The 20,232-nt window shown below is 38.2% G+C and overlaps 1 protein-coding gene across 15 annotated transcripts in view; it reads left to right on the top strand.

The window, feature by feature from the left end:
* Positions 1 to 20,232, top strand: part of SLC25A21 (solute carrier family 25 member 21) — a 408,519-nt gene that overhangs the window by 352,224 nt on the left and 36,063 nt on the right. For all 15 annotated transcript variants that reach the window (XM_077819078.1, XM_077819077.1, XM_077819083.1 and 12 more), the window contains one exon: positions 14,220 to 14,286. In XM_077819078.1, coding sequence (XP_077675204.1) covers positions 14,220 to 14,286 — 67 coding nt within the window. The remainder of the gene's footprint in view (positions 1 to 14,219; positions 14,287 to 20,232) is intronic.

Raw genomic sequence — 20,232 nt, 5'->3', positions numbered from 1 at the left:
TCAAGTATAGGGAACTGAAGATTTCCCTATAGTTTGGGAGTCTTCAAAAACATAGCAGTGTCAGACTTGGGATCAAATAGTCTGTCAGATAATGAAGCATTAACTGGCAAGAGATTATCCTTGAAAGCCCACATCCTCACCTATTTATCACTGTGGAATGTTGACGTATCAGTTACCACATTCAGGAGGAAGTATGTATGTTGTACTTTAGAAGAAATCCCTAGAAGAGGCTTTTTCATTCAAAATTACCGCTAGATGAGAGAGTAAAAAAGCTATTGTTATGGCATAGCTGGATGGATACAACATACAGCAAAAAATGAACACATCCGAAAATCAACTGAAGAAGGAAGACATAACAGGCTACATACTGATTTATGTCCAGCTAAGTATAGCATAAAATATAATGTAAAACAAAAAAACTGTATTTGGCACATGAGTAGAAAATATATCAAAGAACCGAACAGTAGAAATAATAATGGATGTTGTCAGCTTGAAGTTTGTATGTTGTAAACAAATCACTTTATTTACCTTTATTATTAGTAACATCTAGATGATTGATTCCAAACTGTTGACTGTGGATCATAGTCCACAGAGATCTTGCTGGTGATCTTCAAAGAGCTGGCTGGTCACATGGGGCTGGCTCTTCAATTCATTTCCAGCAGCTGCGCAAAAAAATTATTCCTAATGTTATGTGTCCATGTAAACATTTACAGTACTGTTGTCACCACAGGGATGCTCTTTATTCACAAGTGGGAAGGGAAGTGGTTCATGTCACCATGAAATGGAGAGAAGGTGGTCTACGTTATAACCTTTCTCTCAAGGTATGATTCAGATTATGAAAATGTTTGATAGCCACTGCCTTGGATTATTAAAAGTGAAGGCATTTTGCCACTCTTTATGCCCATTGCTCACTTACTGCACCTAGACAATGAAAATCAGTGAAGATTTGGAGCTCACTAGGTGTGACACTCTTTGTGTTGGAGCTGTCATGTTGGAAGCACATCTCACATGCAGCTCACTGTGGGTTAATCCTGATAAGGAAATCCCCACGTGTGTGATATTTGAATTGAGAGGCTGCCAAAGCTGCTGGATCCTGCAGGTTTATACATTAAAAATAAGTGGTGGTGTCCTTGGCGCGCATGTGGCGAGAGGGGCAGATGGAGAAGAGAAGGAAGAAGAGCAGCAAGGTGAAGGGGAAGTTTTGACTTCATCTGAGTCGGTTTGCCCATCCCTGTGCATAAAACAGGGCTTGCTTGTGACTTAGCAAATAACCAAACATGCTGGGCTGGTTTGTCTAAATGGCTCAGCCAGTGGTGTGTCGTACACCTGGAAATGAAGCCTAGGTCTAGCAATGACCTTGAGCGCAACAGAGATTTGAACCAAATCCAGCCCAATGTAAATTGGTGAACTTCAGTGATTTCATCTTAACCACATGGCACAGATACGTCGGAATCCATGACTACTTTATCAGTAGATCCTCCGTGCCTGTGGGGTTTGGAGATATGTGTCACAAGCATTGCTTACACTTTATGCTACCATTTTAATGCAAATAACCAAAACTCAGCTTGTGCATTGGTACAACTGAAGGAATGTTAACATATTAGTTGCCAATGCAGAACCAACTTTTGCAAAAGCAAAGTAACACCCCACATTTTGAAGTTATTTTTACCTTTGATGATGGAAAAAAGTCACCACCCAGAGAAGAATTAAAGATCATTAGTCTGGTCCAGTGCTGATGCAGGATGTTGGTGAGTTATTGTTACTCTTAGTTTCTCATGCAGCCAAAGGACTGATTTGGCAGCTCTCAAGGTTGTCAGTGAAAATGAGCATCTGTTACCATCACATCAATCCACCCATATGTAAAAATCCCCAAATTACATGGGTGTTTTTAAAAACATAAGGCTTGTGTAATCCTTTATTTCTTTGACAACTGTAACAAAAATGCAATCTTAGTGATTTGAATTTTCCAATTTAGGCCTAATTTGAGGTTTTTCCATGCTGCCATTCTATGAAGATGACAATGTACTGAAAAGATTTTTCATTATCTGTGGGTGATTACATGGCCACTGAAATGTAAAAAGACCAAGAATATTGTAAAATCTACCTAGAGATTCTACACATATGGAACTGCACACAGCTGCAGATGTTTCCAGTGATACAAAATTCACTAAAGTCTGTTACAGAATTTGGCCCAGATATGCTCTTATAGAATTACAATGACCCTGGTAATAAGGAAACTTTAAGCAGCAAGCACCAGATTTCCATAAAAAGGTTAAAACTGAGATCCAAAGCATGTTTGTTTGGTTTGATTTGGTGTTTTTGGTTGTTTTTCAAGGGTTCTTTTGTCATTGTTTTTTACTACATCGTCACAAACAAATATGGAGAGACAAAGGGAGGCGGAAAATTCTTGAGTTCAATTAATTATGAATAATCTCTGACCAGATTTTATGAGCTTTGGCTTGCTGTGGTGTAGTACAATTTGGGTATAAATTTTGTATGGAGGCTGTGTACCCAGAGGCTTGTATAATTTTGAAAAGGTGAGTAATCAGATGGAAATAGAGTAACCCCACTGACAATGGAAAGAATCACATTTACCATTCTGCTCTCCATTGGTTGCATACGGCTTTTTACATTATCATGTCTAAGTTTTACATATTCATGATCAGAATTTCACTTTAACTCACAACTCAGCAAACAAAGTGTATTTCTATTTTACACTCTAGTCTAAACCATGATTGCACTTTACTCTTCACTGATGTATGGTACACTTTGCTTAGTGCTTGATTGCACTAGCCTGCTCTGTTTTATGTTTGTGTTTTTGGGTAACTATGGACATCAAAAAAGCCCTGTTTCTATTTCTGGCCATTTATTTACCTAGAGTTGGGGGTCACAAGCTTTCTCAAGAAGCTGAACTAAAATAAGAAGAAATGATCAGATATGAAAACAACTGGAAAGAACTTGGACAACCTAGTGGAACCTATGCTGCTAAAGAGAATCTGTGGTCAGGAAAAGGAAGGGGATTTTAAACTTACCCTAAAACTCATTTCAAGGTTCCTCTAAAAGTTTGAATTTCTCTCTAAAGGTCTCATCTGAAGCCTACTGAAAGGCTCTCATTGATGTTAGTGGGTGGTGAATCATGCTGTAAGAGCCTGAAACTCAGTTATTGATTTTCACATATGAAGAAGTAAGAAGAACTATAATTCCTGTCATGCCAGTCATCAGCTAGACAAGTGGATGAGCTACTTAACATGTTATGCAGGGACTAAAGATCAAAACTGTGGTAAATTTTGCAATTATGGCTCAGAGAGTCAATGTGAGTATTTAGTTCAGTTTCAGTCCACGTGAGCTGACACCATCCTCTGAGTTTCCTGAACCCAAAACACAGTGTGAAACTCTATCAAAACTGTTGAGTTTCACCTGATTTAGTCTCCAAGCCATATGAAACTGCCAGTTTCACATGGTTTCAATATAAAATCATAAGTGATCCAGATTCTTCTGAAACTGTGCACAGGTGTTCTGAAGACGCACAAACATTTGCTGACCTTTCAAAAGATATGAGTTGTTTCAAGCTCATAACAAAACACATCACTTAAATGAGTCTTTCATGGTGTGTTTCACAGAGAACATTTCATACATTTCCTTGGGAAGGTCCAGTGGGAGCCCCTAGTGTGCAGCCCTCAAGTTGCTTGTAACCTTGTCCTTCAAGATCAGTTTTAATTATGATACAAAACATGGCATTTTGAACTATGGACACACCCTTGCCATACAAGTCTGTGTTTGTTTTTCACTCCACTAGTTTTGAAAGGCCTGGGCTTGCAAGGAAATTGCATCTATAAGTGCTTGTTACTTTGGCAAAATGATACAAAAGTGTTCTTGCAGCATCTCTGGTTTTACTGTTGGTGGACAAACTTTTTGCATGTCTCTAAATCAATATTGTACAATAACAGGTAATCATTTAGTCACGCCTAGTGAAATACTATTCATATTGGCTTTGTAATGGTCTGTGATGATGCCAAATAAGAAAACAGCATTGTGGTTACTAACAGCAGTTACACTTGCAGTCTGTGAGATCATTTCATATGCTGTTTAGAAAGATAATCTGCTGCTAACCTAGCTTTGCTATAAATGCACAGAGTTGATTACTGAGCAAGTTTAGTCAGATGTTTGTGAAATGTCAGGTTAACTGATACTAAGGAACAGAGAAATTGTCCCTTCACACACAGAGAAAAAAATAGATTTGACTCAAATAGACTTCAGTTTGAAATATTCTTGCTTTTTAAAGTGTGTTATCAATTTAGATATTAAAAAAAAAGACTTGAATAAAAATGCATGATGCACATGTTAGAAGAGCTTGTCATGAATTTACACGGTTTGCTATGTGACACATTTTCAGTTGTTGTTTGTTGAGTAAAGTACTGTATGCTCATTTAAGATTAATTTAAGTTGTTTTATTGCATGCTGAGATGGCAACATTTCTTTTCCACCAAAGAGGTTGAGTTGGAAAGGGCGCCTGATCAAAAAAGTATATTCAGGAAGAAAAGAAAACATTTCAAAAGGGATGTTCAAGTTAGACCTGCCAAGGCAGGTTTGCTACTCAAAGAAAAGATTGCAGATTTTTTTAAAAAAAATAAAGACTTCATTAAGGACTGCCACATCACATGGTGTGATGTGTCACCACTGAGATACAAACTGCATTACTTTCTGAAAGAAACATGCAAAGGGAAGCTCTGTGCTTTACAATTGAGGGGGCTATGGCTTACATCAAACTATCAGTATATCTTTTAATTAGGGCCACCAAACTTCTACAGACTTTTCCTTTCACAAACTTGCATCTCAGCTGGTAAATCTGGCTGCAGAAGGCATTAGCAGACCTGTAATGCAGAGTTATATACTCAATGCTCAGCTAATATCTAGAGTAATGAATATAGGTTACAAATTGCAAATATGATATGGTTAAGTTCCTCTTCTAACAGCTTGACAGAGAACTTTGGTTGGTATTCTTTGGTAAACATTTAATTAATTGCAGGCCGAGGATAGGCTTAGTCTTATAGATTACATAAGAAACACCGAAAGACATCTATTTTTCACCTCTACCCCAGTTTTTTCTCTCCCTCCCCACCAGCTGGCAGACACTAATGGAGAGAGGGCACAAGGCTTTTACTACTGCTGCGTCATCTAAATCTGCTCTGGCTGTGTTCTTCCTCTTTGAGAAATTCAGCCCAAAAGATTACCAAAAAGTCCAGGGGAAACACATGTCATGCGAAATAGTAGTGGGTGTCTTTTCCTTACAAACTGTGTGAGAAGGAAAGAAAAGGGAAGTATAACCAAATTGAGGGAGGGGTTGGAGGTGGAAAGAATTCAAAACTGTGGACTGTTCTAGAAGTCCCTCAGTAGCATTTTTGGCTATGGCCTGAAAATGAAGCTGCTTGACTAGAAACGTATCATGATTAAAAAGTTAAAATAAGTGTAATTCTAATAACTGTCAATCTACTCTGTTTGTGCCTTAGGTTTAACTAGAATTAAGCAAAATTATTTGAAAATGTGTGCTCCATTTTTTGACCTTTCAGTTAGTGTGCATCCATGAAACTCAGTGCATAATGAGCCCTTTCATGTGACAGAATTGTTAAACTTTTTAACTCTGAACCAAGTCAGGTGAGTAGGGTCAGGAATTTAAGTTCAGTCTTGTACCAGTGCTTTTATATATCATGCCATTATTACACAATGTGATTCTAGCCCTAGATCTGGGACTACATTGTATGAACTTTTTGTTCATTCGAAGAGTCATGTTCTTTCCTCAGGGCACACAACACTCCTCCTAGAAATTTTTCTGATCTGAAAATACATTAATAATTTTCCTTATGACGAACAGCACTATCTAAGACACAGTTATATTTTTAATATAATGATCAAAGACTCAAAGTAGAATCTGATTTCATTGACATGCATAGCAGATGCCACAAATATCCATCTCACATTTTTGATATACATTTTCCATTACTGTGGGTTTTCTTCCACATCTGTACAGTAATAGGCTTTACTCCCGCAATATCCCTGTGTACCGCAGCCCTCTAGTAGTTGGAAATTCAAATGTGTGTGTACATGTGCGTGCATGATCATATTGCCCTCTATTGGCTAAATACTAGTACACAGCCTACAATACTGTAATCCCTAAGCATATATGACCATGTCACCCTCTATGGAACACAGATGTTGAGGGCAGTACTACTACAAGATCACGAATCTTTCATCATTTAGAGATGCTGAACAAAAATTAAGAGAAAACAGTACCCGAAAGTACAAAGTTTGAAAAGATGGCACCATATTAATTATCATATGTATATTTAGTTTGTTCATACCAAAAGGCACTTCTTTCTTTTTCCATTTAAAAGTGAAGGAAATAAGTACAGTTTTCTTGACCTAACATGAAAAATACTGAAGCAAGATAATTTTTGGTATAGATGCAAATAGTATGGGTCCAATTTTAATTCTGAACTCAGGCAGGTCTCTGGGTCTGAAAGTGAAAATAACTGCAGGCACAATTTTGCACCTGCAGTTCTGTTTGCCTGCAATTGAGATTATTTAGACATCTACATCAATGATTGCACCTGCAAATTGGAGACATCTAAGTAACTTAAATTACAGGCACAAATAATTGCAGGTGCAAAGCTGTGCCCACAAAAATGGAGGCTGATGTCTGAAAATCCGGCTTTATATCTCGGTAAATTATTCACTGCATTATGGAACCAGTATCCTCCTGGGAGTGTCACAAATCCGTATAATGACTCTGAGTGCCTTTTAGATCTTTGATTTAGCAGGCAGATGGGAAAGAACACATGTAGCCAGAGAACTCCCTAGTGACTACACATGTGGATACTGAAGAATGTGAGTTATTCCAATGAAGATTAGAATTAACTTGCAATCACAGTTTTCCTTCCTGATCCACACTTTTCTGATGATTCCAAACAGCTTAATGTTGTATTTTTATTATCTCACCATTGGTTAGAACAGGTGGTGCTGCTAATGCAAACAGGGAAACTGTGCAAATAAGAACTACCTTTTATAGAAGATGGCATTAGAGATTAGGAGAGACAAAATGTTGTCAGCTTCTTAAATGCATAAATAATGCTAAATTTCAGAGATCTTCAATGAAGACAGTCACACTTCAAAATGTACATTTATTTGCCATCATTTTTCATGGAAAGTGACAAACAAAAATCTTTTTTAGATAACTGTAGAACTTCCCTCCCTTATCTTTAAACATTCTGGAAAACAAATCTGCAGGTACCCTCAATGTTGAATTATTTTGCTGTCAGAGACATAGATACACAGCTATAAACGTAACCATTAGCACCTAAATTTCCTTTAGTAACAAGAAGTAATAATGAAAGTATTTTTGTATATTCTTTGGCTTAAATAGATCTAGGTGTGGTGCAGCTTTATAACAGTGATTGTTTCCTGTTGTACCTGTTATGCAAAAGGCAGTACTGTTAGCAGAAGGGTGAAAGAAATTAATTTAAATTCTCTTCTAGTGTTTGAACAGCTAAAAATCATAGGGAACAAATGAAGCATTCTGCCAGTTTTGACAAACTGAACAGTAAAGAAGCATTTTTCTGTTTTAGAAGCTGTAGGCAAAATTGTTTTGGCATGTCTATAACTTGTTCCTACTGCAAACAGAAGGGAAGTTAGAGAAATGTCTATTGTGGGAACAAAACTCTGTGCATTAAAAGAAGTGAGGCATTTCAGCCCATTCTACAGGCTAGTCAGTGCTTTTATCCAGACAAGAGATCTGTAAGGACTCAATGTAACACCTAGTGAAATGAATGGAAAGATTACCATTGATTTCAGCGGGAGCTGCACCAGACCCTATGGCCAGATCCTCAGCAAGTGTAAATTAGTGTAGCTCTATTGAAGGAAATGGTGATATGCTGATCTATGCCAGATGAAGATCTGGCCTCTAGCCTTGCCGAGTCTCAGCAGCCATGGAAGGTCATGGCTTTCAGTTCCATGACGGACTGACCTATTTATTAGAAAAATCATATGCCTTGTGATAGTCATTTATTTAAATTTATCAGACTTTCAAACATAACTCTTTTTAAAGCAAGTATTTACAAATATTTTTGAATATAGAATACATTTAAAATACATGAAAGCTTCTACTTTAACAATAAGAAAAGGAGTACTTGTGGCACCTTAGAGACTAACAAATTTATTTGAGCATAAGCTTTCGTGAGCTTCATCCAATGAAGTGATCTGTAGCTCACGAAAGCTTATGCTCAAATAAATTTGTTAGTCTCTAAGGTGCCACAAGTACTCCTTTTCTTTTTGCAAATACAGACTAACACGGCTGCTACTCTGAAACCTACTTTAACAATGTATGCTACTGTATTGTTTAGTTAAGTTTTAAGCAAAAAATATAAGTAACCTAGAAACAAAAAGCCGGAATAAGATCTGCATTTTGAGCACTAGTGAATATCTTGGGTATGTTGTGAGGTACAGAGTAGAGATCATGAGACTTTTTCCCCACTGGATTGTTTTTATAAGCACTCGAGTATGGCAAAACATGGAAAACATATGAGAGTAATATATGGTGTGAGAGAAGAATTGACTTTAATGTGAACATTGCCCAGTTTTTAATATAGATCTCCTTTTTCCATTCTCACTTTCTGTTGTGCTAGATAAAAGAGAGGAAGGTCCAGGTTTCTCATCTTTCCATATTGTTTGGGGTTTATTTATGGGTGAGTCCTCTAGCCCTTTTAAATTCAGTGTACAGTATAGAAAGCTAAAAATTAACAAGAGTTTTGAGCTAGATATTGAGAGGTAATTAAGATTCATGGAGAAGGGACTTATTTCTCTTCAAGAATAAAAAAAAGTCACATGGATGATAGTTCTCAACAACTTCATAATCTGCCCTGCGTGCAGTGAATATACTGCTGACTTTCATTCTGAATGAATTAAGTAGATTGATGCTGATTATTAATCTGTATGATGGACAATCCAATGGTTTCTGAGCCTCTTCCTCCAAAGCTCTATATTTTTTGAAGTGCTTTAAGAATACATTTAATTGATATTCTCGCCTTCTTTAATTGCTCATTTCATGCTGTACATTGTCCCTATTTCTTTCTCTTTGGCTTCTTCCATTGATTCCCCTGCTTCTTATATCATGGACATTTGTATTGTGGTGGACGTATAACACAACATTAACCCTACTACGAATATTAGGCCAGGTTTCCGGGAAATGGGCTTTCAGGCACCTCCTATATTATACATACCTCTGAACTGTATTTCTGGAGTGAAAAAAATGTCACACAAATAAATTGTGTTCTTTTTTGTAAGACTCTTTATAGCACTGTGTTCACAATATTAAAAGATTAGGATTGTGTTAACACATATTATAATTATTTAAATATGTTGTGGATATTTTTTTAATCTTCTGCCCTGAAACTGATATTTATTTGGCTGCATGAAAGCTTGTATAGTACAGTGGTTCTCAACCAGGGGTACGCGTACGTCTGGGGGTACGCAGAGATCTTCCAGGGTGGGTACATCAGCTCATCAAGATATTTGCCTAGTTTTACAACAGGCTACGTAAAAAGCACTAGTGAAGTCAGTACAAATTAAAATTTCATATAGACAACGACTTGTTTATACTGCTCTATGTACTATATACTGAAGTGTAAGTACTGTGACGGGTTGGACCCCCCCGCCCAGGATGCCTCCTGATATGCTGGGGTCCCACTGACCCCACCCGTTCCACCAGCTCGGGCTTCCTCCCCCTGTTCTTGCTGTGCCAGGCCCTCAAGCCTTCTCTGGCATACACACAGGTAAGGCCACACCCAGCTGTAGACACAGGCTGAAATCAGCTCTGTGTAGGAGGATTTAGCTGAAAAGAGAGATCTGTACCTCAAAAACTCATAAAAATCGCCCCCTCTCTCAATGTGGAGGAAGATATGCACAGCCCTCTCCCCCCCGCCCCGCCCCCGATATGAATTGCACAAAATGGGTTTTGGAATAAACAAAAATAAGTTTATTGACTACAAAGGTAAACGTTAAGTGATTATAAGGGATAGCAAACAGAACAAAGCAGATTACTGAGCAAATAAAACAAAACACGCAACCTAAACTTAATTCACTAAAGAAACAAGTTACAAATAACAATTTCTCACCCTAAATGTTGTTTTAGGCAGGTTGCAGAGTCTCTGCAGTTAGAGTTCCAGTTATTTCTCTTCACAGGCTAGACCCCTGGCTTAGTCTGGACTCAGCCCTTGCTTTTCCCGAGCTTAGTTCCTTTGTTTCTTCCGGTGCTTTCAGCAGTCTTCCTTCTTGGGTGGGGAGGCAGTGGAGAGGAGCTGGCCACCTTGATTAACTTCCTTCCCATCCTTAAATAGGATTTACATATGGTGGGAACCTTTTGTTTCCCAGGCTGATCCCCATCCCCTTCAGTGGAAAAGTACCAGCTCAAGATGGTGCCCTGTACCAGGTGACATGATCACATGATCTTGCAGTGTCAAAGCAACCATGAGACAAGGTTTACTTGTAATGTGCACAGAAAGGAACTCCAGGAAGATGGGAGCATCTTCAAAGACCCATTTCATTGTCTTTCCTAATAGCCTGTTCAGGCTGATTGCCTACTGTCTTGTGGGTGTTCCCCAAGTACACACACAGTTGTAATTGTTACATAGTCAATATTCCTAACTTCAGATACAGGACTGATACATGAATACAAATTGGATAACCACATTCAGCAAATCATAACCTTTCCAATGATACCTCACATGACCCATCTTGCTTAAAACATATCTCAGTTATGCCATATTCATATCATAACATTTTATTAATAATATGGGGTGCAGTGTCATAAGTACAATAGTAATATTCTAATTGATTTATTTTATAATTATATTGTAAAAATGAGAAAGTAAGCAATTTTTCAGTAATAGTGTGCTGTGACACTTTTGTATTTTTGTGTCTGATTTCGTAAGCAGGTAGTTTTTAAGTGAGGTGAAACTTGGTAGTACGCAAGACAAATCAGACTCCTGAAAAGGGATATAGTAGTCTGGAAAGGTTGAGAATACTGGTATAATAAACTAAATGATGTCTTAAAGGCAAATAAATGCAATGTAAGTACATAAAAAAGAAAAAAAATGACTTGTCATGTTGTTTACAAGTATCTAAGATTGTGGCTGTCTTGATTGTGGAATTATGAGGTAGAACTAAGGGAAATAACTAACTCTGGGCTCCATGTGTCAATGAAAGTTTTAACTGATATGTCTCTATTAAAATGGTATCAATAGGATAATCTATGTAACTTGCTGTCTTAGGTTGCTAACGTGGTAACATATAACATGTATTTTTCATACATGTTTGCAAGTTGAGGTAGAGATCGGGGCAGAGTGGAGGGGAGAAACTCTAGAGCTTGCCTCAACCTGCTAACACATGTTAAAAATACAACTGCCTTGTCATCAGTAGGATTTTACCTTGTGTTAGTTGTAAATGTACAATGTGTTAGCTAGCACAAGATAAGAACACACCTTGTTTCGTAGCAAAGACTTAGGTAACTTTCACCACATTTGGGAATGTTTCCCTCCTTTGTTGAAGGACATCCATCTGCATCCCACCTAAATTACCATCTCCTCAAGATGCCTGAAATTTTGTGAATTCACATTGCAGATCTTGCCAACCTTAAATGACAGAGCCATGAAATCCAGCCCTTTCATTCAAATTCTGAGATTGGTGCAGTGTAAGTGAAGGCGGAATAGGACCCTAAAGGTATTTTGTGTCATTGTTTCAATTATAGAACTATGTGGGTAAAAGACTTGGATTTGACAGCAGCAGAAGAAAGAGGATATTGTATGCATGCCTTCAGCTTTGTATTAGGTCCTTAAAAGGAAAATTATGTGAAAGACGGGAAGAAAACAAGCAAAATGAAGCAAGATCCCTATTTCAATATAATTTGGAGAAAATAACTGATTTGGGTTGGTCATGTTGCCAGGATAGATGACTCAAGACTTCCAAACAAGAAATGGAAACCAGAAGGATGCCTAAAGCCTGAAAGAAGAACAAATTGAGAAGATATGATTGACTGTAATGTTTCAAAATCAACTATTCCAAAGATGAGTTTGGGCTGTTGCCCAGAATACAATTGAATGGTGATGTTCATTTAGATCCTTAATGCTGAAACAAAATAAAACACTGTAGTTATGTTTCTGTTAGACATTTACTTCTTAATTCTTTCCAATTTTCCCAAATTTGGGATCTGATGTCACTTCCTCTCTCTTTTACTACATGTTGCAATGATTGTCGCTGCTGCTCTGTAATTTTTCTGATGAAGGCCTGCATCTAAGGCTTTGTCTACACTACAGAGTTTTGTCAACAAAAGTTATGCCACTTTAATTAAATCACTGTTGCATGTCCACTCTATGCTCCTTGTGTCAACAGTGTGCATCCTCACTAGCAGCTCTTGCATTGACACAGAGAGCAGTGCACTGTGGGTAGCTATTCCCCATCCAACTGGCTGCAGGATGCTTTGGGAAGGGTTTGCAATGCCTCATGGGGCAGGTACAGCATCACATGATGCAGGTTTCTCAATCGATCGTTCCATGGGCATCCTACTAGATTGACAGCTGCTTTTCAACTTAAGGTGGGGGAGTGGGGGGACAGGGAGAGTGTGTGACAGGGAGTGTGAAACTGAAAATTGCTTGATTCATAGCAGAATATTGTTTTCCTAACCTGTTTCCCCACTGCTAAGGGAACAAATGCATTTCCCTTCAACTCTACTTCCATGTCCTCCTCATGCACATTCCCCTCACACTTATCCCTAGGCCTACAAAGAGCAGGGAGTGTGATAGGACTTATGTATATAACTGTATATATGTGATTATATGAAACTAGTTCATAGGAGGAGCACCATCTACTGGCATGTAAGAATATGTAACATCGTTCATAAGTTTTTAAGACCAATAAAGTTGTTGTTGTCCATTGCAAATCGCTACCTGATTACACAGCTCTTAACAAAGAGGGCCTTTGGCAGAGATGGCACTCCTCCCTTCTCTATGGTGGAGGCAGATCTGGGAATGGATCTGTGGAGCACTTTCTCTCCTTTAGTTCTGTATCTTCTCACTACACTGAAAAACCATAAAGTCTGTGCTGGTGAATGAATTTTAATTATTACCATATTTAAAATATTTTTGTATAAACTGAAAACTGATGTATTAAAACCAGTAAGAACAACACTATTTATATAGGTTTATGTAGTTGTAACTGAGCTCACTTGGGCTTACAGTGAGGTTTGAACCTGTGTCTTAAGCATGAAGGCCAAAATTCAGCAAGGTATTTAAGCATGTGCTTAATTTTAAGCATGTGAGTAGTTCCATGGAAAGCAATGGGACTAACAACATGATTTAAATTATGCATGTGTATAAGTGCCTTACTAAATTGGGCGCAAAAAGTAGAAACCTCTATCACTTAAACTGGGACTAAGTCCCAAACCTAGCTGTACAACTCATTAACCTCTTATGGGGACCAGCCACTAGATTGGAACAAAGATCCACACTAAGGGAGTTACATTATATCACCCAAACGAATTTTTAAGATGAAAAATTTGCATTTCAGTCAATTCTATATGACTAGCTAACTTTGTTATGCTTTTTTGAAGTAGTTACAAATTTTATCTTTAAAATTAAATTATCAAATAAAATGTCCTTCGTACATTTCAACCAACATTTAGAACCAAATTGGCCTTTATCCAGCCTCTGAACGGGTGCCTGCCATTTTTTGTGTGCAGCTTTCTGAATATGCTTTTTGCCCCTCATATCCACATTTTTGGCCCTAACTTTTCTATTTTCATCGTTACTATGGAAAGAAGGGGTAGCTAAGAAGTTCAGAAAGAACGATTAAACTAAAGTGATTGTTCTTCATTAACAAGAAGTTTCTTCTTTTCTTTTAAACAGGTTTCTAAACTGTACTGGCTGTGTGGATTGCATTTTTGTTAACTCGTTGCTGCTTCCAGTTGTCATTCCAACACTGTATAGTGGAAATGGTAGCATGTTAGTTACATAATAAGCAAGAAAACAGAGTTTCACTATTGACGGTGAGGGTTGTTCTGAATAATTAGGAATGCTCTGAGATTAGTTACTTTATTCTGAAATGAAAATAGAATTCCCTGTTGGCTAATGCTCTTTCATACATGTGTACAAAAAACTCTTTGTTTGTTTCTCCAATAGATGGTTTGGTTTCTACAAAGGCATACTCCCTCCTATCATGGCTGAAACACCCAAAAGGGCAGTGAAGGTAAAGCACTATATTTCCTCCTTTTAAAAATAAGTGTTATAGTAACTAACATCGGTAACTGTAAAATGTCCTATTTGTCCCTCACCAAAGAAATGTGCCGATTGATGTTAGAATTAAGACATGATCCTCTAGTCTTTACTTAGGAAAAAAAACTCTTACTGATGACAGAATGGAAATTTTGCCTGATTAAGGACTGAAGCATCAAGCTCTTAATTACTAAGTATATAGTTAAGCAAGATGCATGACATTACTGAAGAACAAATTATGACTTCAAAGTAATATTTTATCCTAATATGTTTTGCTTTTTATAGAAGTTTTACTTCATTATGAATCCTCAGCAACATGCAAAAGAACTAATCCTAGGAATATGTATGTGTATGAATGCAAACATAAAGGAAACTCTTCAAAGTAAACATTTATTAAGCATTATGTCAGTGCAGTTCAAGTGCCCTCTTCCTGCTGTTTTCCTATACTCTGAGAACAATCACTCAAAAAAAACAAGCCCTCCTATACCCTTCTGTGTATTACAGTCACCCATATTAATAGACAGAAATCCCAATCCTGCAAACAGTTATTATGCCTTTAGCTCTGTTATAGTAGAAATAAATTAATACTGGCCTATCAAATTGCCTTCACTATTAAATGATAACTTTATTTGTTCTGATATGCTTCCCTCATTCTCTACATTGCTTCTTACAACTTTACTTTTATTAGGATGTTTTAAAACCTTTCACCACACAATTGTGGAGTTTTCTGCATTAATATTTTTTGGTTCTTCAGTTGAGTGTGTACATGTAGAAGGACCTCCTGTGCGTAATGCTGTTCATTGGATTTTCTCTCTTTTTTGTTTTACTTTCCCCAAAGGCCCCAGATCAATCTGGGCCTTAGTCTGCCATCAGTCATTACACAATGTTCCCATTCACTTATGTAGATATTACATGTGTGTAAAATGATAGAATGTAGCCCCATCGCGTAATCCTAAAGAAGATCTCTTGGTAGAGTCCTGCTGTTATTATCATTGTGGATACAAATGAGACAATCACTGTCTCTTACAATTATTGAATATGACAAAGAAAAACTATGGCTGTATTTAATTTGGAATTGCAGTACAGAGTCGAAGGTTGAAATTTTGAAACCCTCCTAATGACTTGGATCATGTGCTTTCTTTTCTTCACATTAACTTGATAAAAGGTCAGAAAGTCAGTCTGATGGTTGCTTCTGAGCACAAGTACTGGTATATACTTAGTAAAAGGGTAGGTTTAGGCACTGGGCTAGATTCCAGTACTGCCAACCTCAATCATTCAGAAGTCATGAGTCAGGCCAGCCCCAAGTGATGAGATTGTCTTAAAAATCATTCGATGTTAAAGAATAATAAATGTGAGGATCTCTCTGCTCTCTGGTTTTTGAGCTGTTAGGATGCACATTTTCTACATACTTTTGATAATCATGAGAGCTAAAACTTACACCTTTTTGTTTTTGCTAAATGAAGGCTGATATGCTCACATAATAACAGGATTCTTGGTGCTGAGGCTTTAAGAAAAACACCGAATATCGCAAGAATCTCAGTAAAATTGTGAGAATTGGCAATGCTGAGATCCTTGGCTTCCCTTAAGTTCCTTTGCACGGCTCCTGTGGGCATAAAAAGGATCTAAAGCTGCCTAAATGCAGCAGCACTATTCCACAGAGGGGGCATTTCAGTGGCAGGAGGGGTCAGGATAGGAGTGCAATATGCTCCAGAGATCCTGGCTGATGGAGCAACTTGCTGCAAGCTGTTACCAGACAGCACAAGTTATAGCATCCTGCTTAGAGCTCTGTGAAACCCATGGACATTGGGCTAAAGAGAATCTAAGTAGATTCAAAATTCCTTTAGCTTTTCTTGGATATGAACAAGAAACACCAAGGAAGATCACTGGTTTCTTAGATTCATTTCTCTCCTTCCCTTCCTCAGTAGCCCCCACTCACTCTAACAGGCCTCGGGATACATCCTTCCCATTTAGGTATGCTGGGTTGTGAAACTGTTGGTGATCTGGACCACAACATCCATGCAAAAGACTTTGAGGCTTGAGCAGTAACTAGGGAAACTCCAGCTTTTCCCTTTCACCATCAGTGAGGGAGCCTCAACAGTGGGAAGGGCATTTTCTGGTTTCTGGCAGTGTGGTTTCTGGTTTGGTGGTGAATATTTTTCACAGCTCCAATTGTACAGGGAGGGTGACTTGAATTATGAAATGACTGCACTAATTAAAGATCACCAAGATAAACAAACAAGGCAGAGTTCCTGCTGAGAAGAAATGTAACATTGTCTGCATGGAATAATGTATTCGCTGGATACATCTATTTGCATGTAAAAATAAAGTCATTAAAACCAAAGTGTTCTGATGCAATATTTTACTTTAAAGCTAGGTGTCAGAGACCTGGGTTCACCTTTGAAGAAGTTTGATCCTTTGTCTGTCTGTCTTTGTGTCTCTTTCTCTCCATCTCTCTTTTTTCCTTTCTAAAAAGAAAGCTGGTATTTCTGAAGGATGAAAACTTTATAACCCTGAGTTAGCTTGGGCTTGGATAACAGAAATCGGTGGTGCCAGTACAATGGTTAACAGATGAACTTTTTGGGAAAATGTATATTGTGCATATGTTCCCAGACATCTTGTTTCAAGCATATTTTAACCTTAAAGTTATTGAGACATATGGTAAGTACTTTGGCTTTTTTCTGTGTAACATAGATTTAAGTGTATCTTTGCCAGATGGGCAGTATTGGTTATTAAATATATGAATGCATATATTTTAAATATATGTTTCTTTGGACTTTGTGAGGATAGCTGTTAATATAATTGTATAATAAAATAAATTACTTCATTCTATGTTATTAAAGGCACTTCGGGTGCTCATCCCTTTCAGTGACTGGGGACATAGAAGCCTGTCTATCTATGCAGAGCCTTTTGACAAAATTATTCACACACAGAGTCATTTTGGTATGTCCAACTAAATTTTATATTAAGTTTTTACTGGCATTGATTATTTTTCTTTAAAAAAAACCTCTATTCACATAATGTGAAAGAGTTACTATTAAGCAGTTCTTTTATTTGGGACTTTAGGAAGCTATCAGTACTTTAAGGTAAAATTTTTAAGACCAAAACATTTCCAGGTAGTATATTTCTTCTTTTTTTATGGCCATTTCACAGATCTAGGAGACTGTGGAAAACATTACGGAATAGCAGAAATTCCTTGAAAGGTGGGAAGGGTAGCACTCTACAGAAAGACACTGGAGAGAGAATAAAGCAACTTTACAAAAATAAGAAATGAATTTAATTAGTATCATAATGGACCCTGCGGTACTTGAGATTTTTCCGGAGATTTTCTTTTGCCATACAAGTAAAATTGACTCTGGAAATTATGGCATACTGTTTAAGAGAGGTGTATTTCATGGTTATTTAACTTAGCAATAAAGATAATTATAGGTTTATGCCTAACACTTTTATCTTGTTTGATTATTGACAGACCTATTGCATTGATCTTAAACATATTTGCACTAAGTGCTGTAGATTGCTGTTAAGTCAATACAGTGTCTGGAAAGCAATTAAATTCTAGGGGCTGAATTCTCCTGCTGGAGTCTAAGAGTCATTCCTGTTGAATACAGAGGAAGCTATTTGTATCCTGTGGCTGGAGTGTCAGGCTCTAAGATTTCACAGTTTCAACAGCGTGTAACACTGACAGATCCCGGGCATCGTCAGGCGAGATTGAACCTGGGGTCTCTGGAGCTTAGTGCATGAGTCTCTACTGCATGAGCTAAAAGCCAACTGGCTTTTAGCTAAGGCTGTAGAACAGGCTAATTAATCTCTAAGTGGTCTTGGTGCCACTAGAGAGGACAGAACACCACACCCAGGAAGTGTGTGGGTTACATTTGCCGTCATAGATATGTAATATGTATTTTATTCTAGCTTTAAGTTTGGCATTGTTACATTAGCCCATTCATGTCTGGTCCTTTGTTGTACCTGATGTGATTCTAGTAAATTTTCTAGAAACTAGAAAACAGATCTGGTCCAGAAAATGCTATCAAACTTGCTGCAGCACAGGGCCCTGAGTCATGGAAGACCCCACATCACCAGGAACAAGTTGAAATGCCAGTGTGGTATTTACTGCTTATGCTCCAGTGACACGTGTTGTAGAGTAAGTGTTGTTTTATATGCAGAGCTCTGTGATAAACTAAGTCCTTGGGGTATCAGGTTGTCTCCCTTGGTCTGGGCACATTACAGGTCAAGCACCTCCTTGTGTTTAACAGGAAAACTCCATTCCCTGTGTCTCTCAAGAAACATATATCAGTTCTGGACACATTTCCCATTGCTTCCCTTGACATGGCAGAATAGTTTGGCTGCACATGAAGGGGTGGGAGAAGATTCCACACACAATCTTGGCCTTGTAGTTGGAATCCAATTGAACAGCGGTCCAAGAGATACCACGGTGGCTTGAATCAGCTTCGTAAAAATAATGGAATGCTAGGGCACATTCAGCACTGCAGCAGGAACATTGGGCAGGAGTCTGGAAGATAAGAGGTTGTTGGTTACTCACTTTTTAGAGGTGGGGAAGTGGTAACTTTTGCCCCATGTTTCTGATAAATGTTCAGAAAGTCCCAGAATACATCTGTGGTAAAGCCCTGAGAACCTCCATTTTTCGTTGCTTTATTCTTCCCTCAGTACTGAAAGCCTCATGTCAAAGTCACCATCCTTTGACAGGGAAGTACTGGACACTTGTTTGATAATTATGGGAGACTCAAGTCTGGTGAGCTTTATAGTCCTTCTAAGCCTGGCATATTCTCATCTCTCTCAAAAATATAAAACCATGAAACTTATATGGACTATTACTTGTAATATTTCTAAGTTCTACCTGAAACTTGGACCCCCTCCTTCCCTCTCTATCCCTGAAAGTTCTCTCCTGTCCTACTTCATCATTCTGGCAAGAATTTACTGTTCTTAAAGTAGTTACTCTGGATGGCATCAGCAGCGGTGACCATGAGATGGTTGAGTTCAGGATCCTGACAAAAGGAAGAAAGGGGAGCAGCAGAATACCAACCCTGGACTTCAGAAAAGCCGACTTTGACTCTCTCAGAGAACTGATGGGCAGCATCCCCTAAGAGGCTAATATGAGGGGGAAAGGAGTACAGGAGAGCTGGCTTTATTTTAAAGAAGCCTTATTGAGGGTGCAGGAACAAACCATCCCGATGGGCAGAAAGAATAGCAAATATGACAGGCGACCAGCGTGGCGTTACGGAGAAATCTCTGATGAGCTTAAACACAAAAAGGAAGTTTACAAGAAGTGGAAACTTGGACAGATGAATAGGGAGGTGTCAAGGTTCCTCCCCCACTCTGAACTCCAGGGTACAGATGTGGGGACCTGCATGAAAAACCTCCTAAGCTTATCTTTACCAGCTTAGGTCAAAACTTCCCCAAGGTACAAAGTATTCCACCCGTGGTCCTTGGAATGGCCGCTACCACCACCAAACTAATACTGGTTACTGGGGAAGAGCTGTTTGGACGCGTCTTTCCCCCCAAAATACTTCCCAAAACCCTGCACCCCACTTCCTGGACAAGGTTTGGTAAAAAGCCTCACCAATTTGCCTAGGTGACTACAGACCCAGACCCTTGGATCTTAAAAACAATGAACAATCCTCCCAACACTTGCACCCCCCCTTTCCTGGGAAATGTTGGATAGAAAGCCTCACCAATTTGCATAGGTGACCACAGACCCAAACCCTTGGATCTGAGAACAATGAAAAAGCATTCAGTTTTTTACAAGAAGACTTTTAATAGAAAATAGAAGTAAATAGAAATAAAGAAATCCCCCCTGTAAAATCAGGATGGTAGATATCTTACAGGGTGATTAGATTCAAAAACATAGAGAACCCCTCTAGGCAAAACCTTAAGTTACAAAAAAGATACACAGACAGAAATAGTTATT

This window comes from Eretmochelys imbricata, chromosome 6, assembly GCF_965152235.1.
Source record: "Eretmochelys imbricata isolate rEreImb1 chromosome 6, rEreImb1.hap1, whole genome shotgun sequence".
Taxonomy (NCBI): Eukaryota; Metazoa; Chordata; order Testudines; family Cheloniidae; genus Eretmochelys; species Eretmochelys imbricata.
This window is presented reverse-complemented; position numbering and strand designations above follow the sequence as displayed.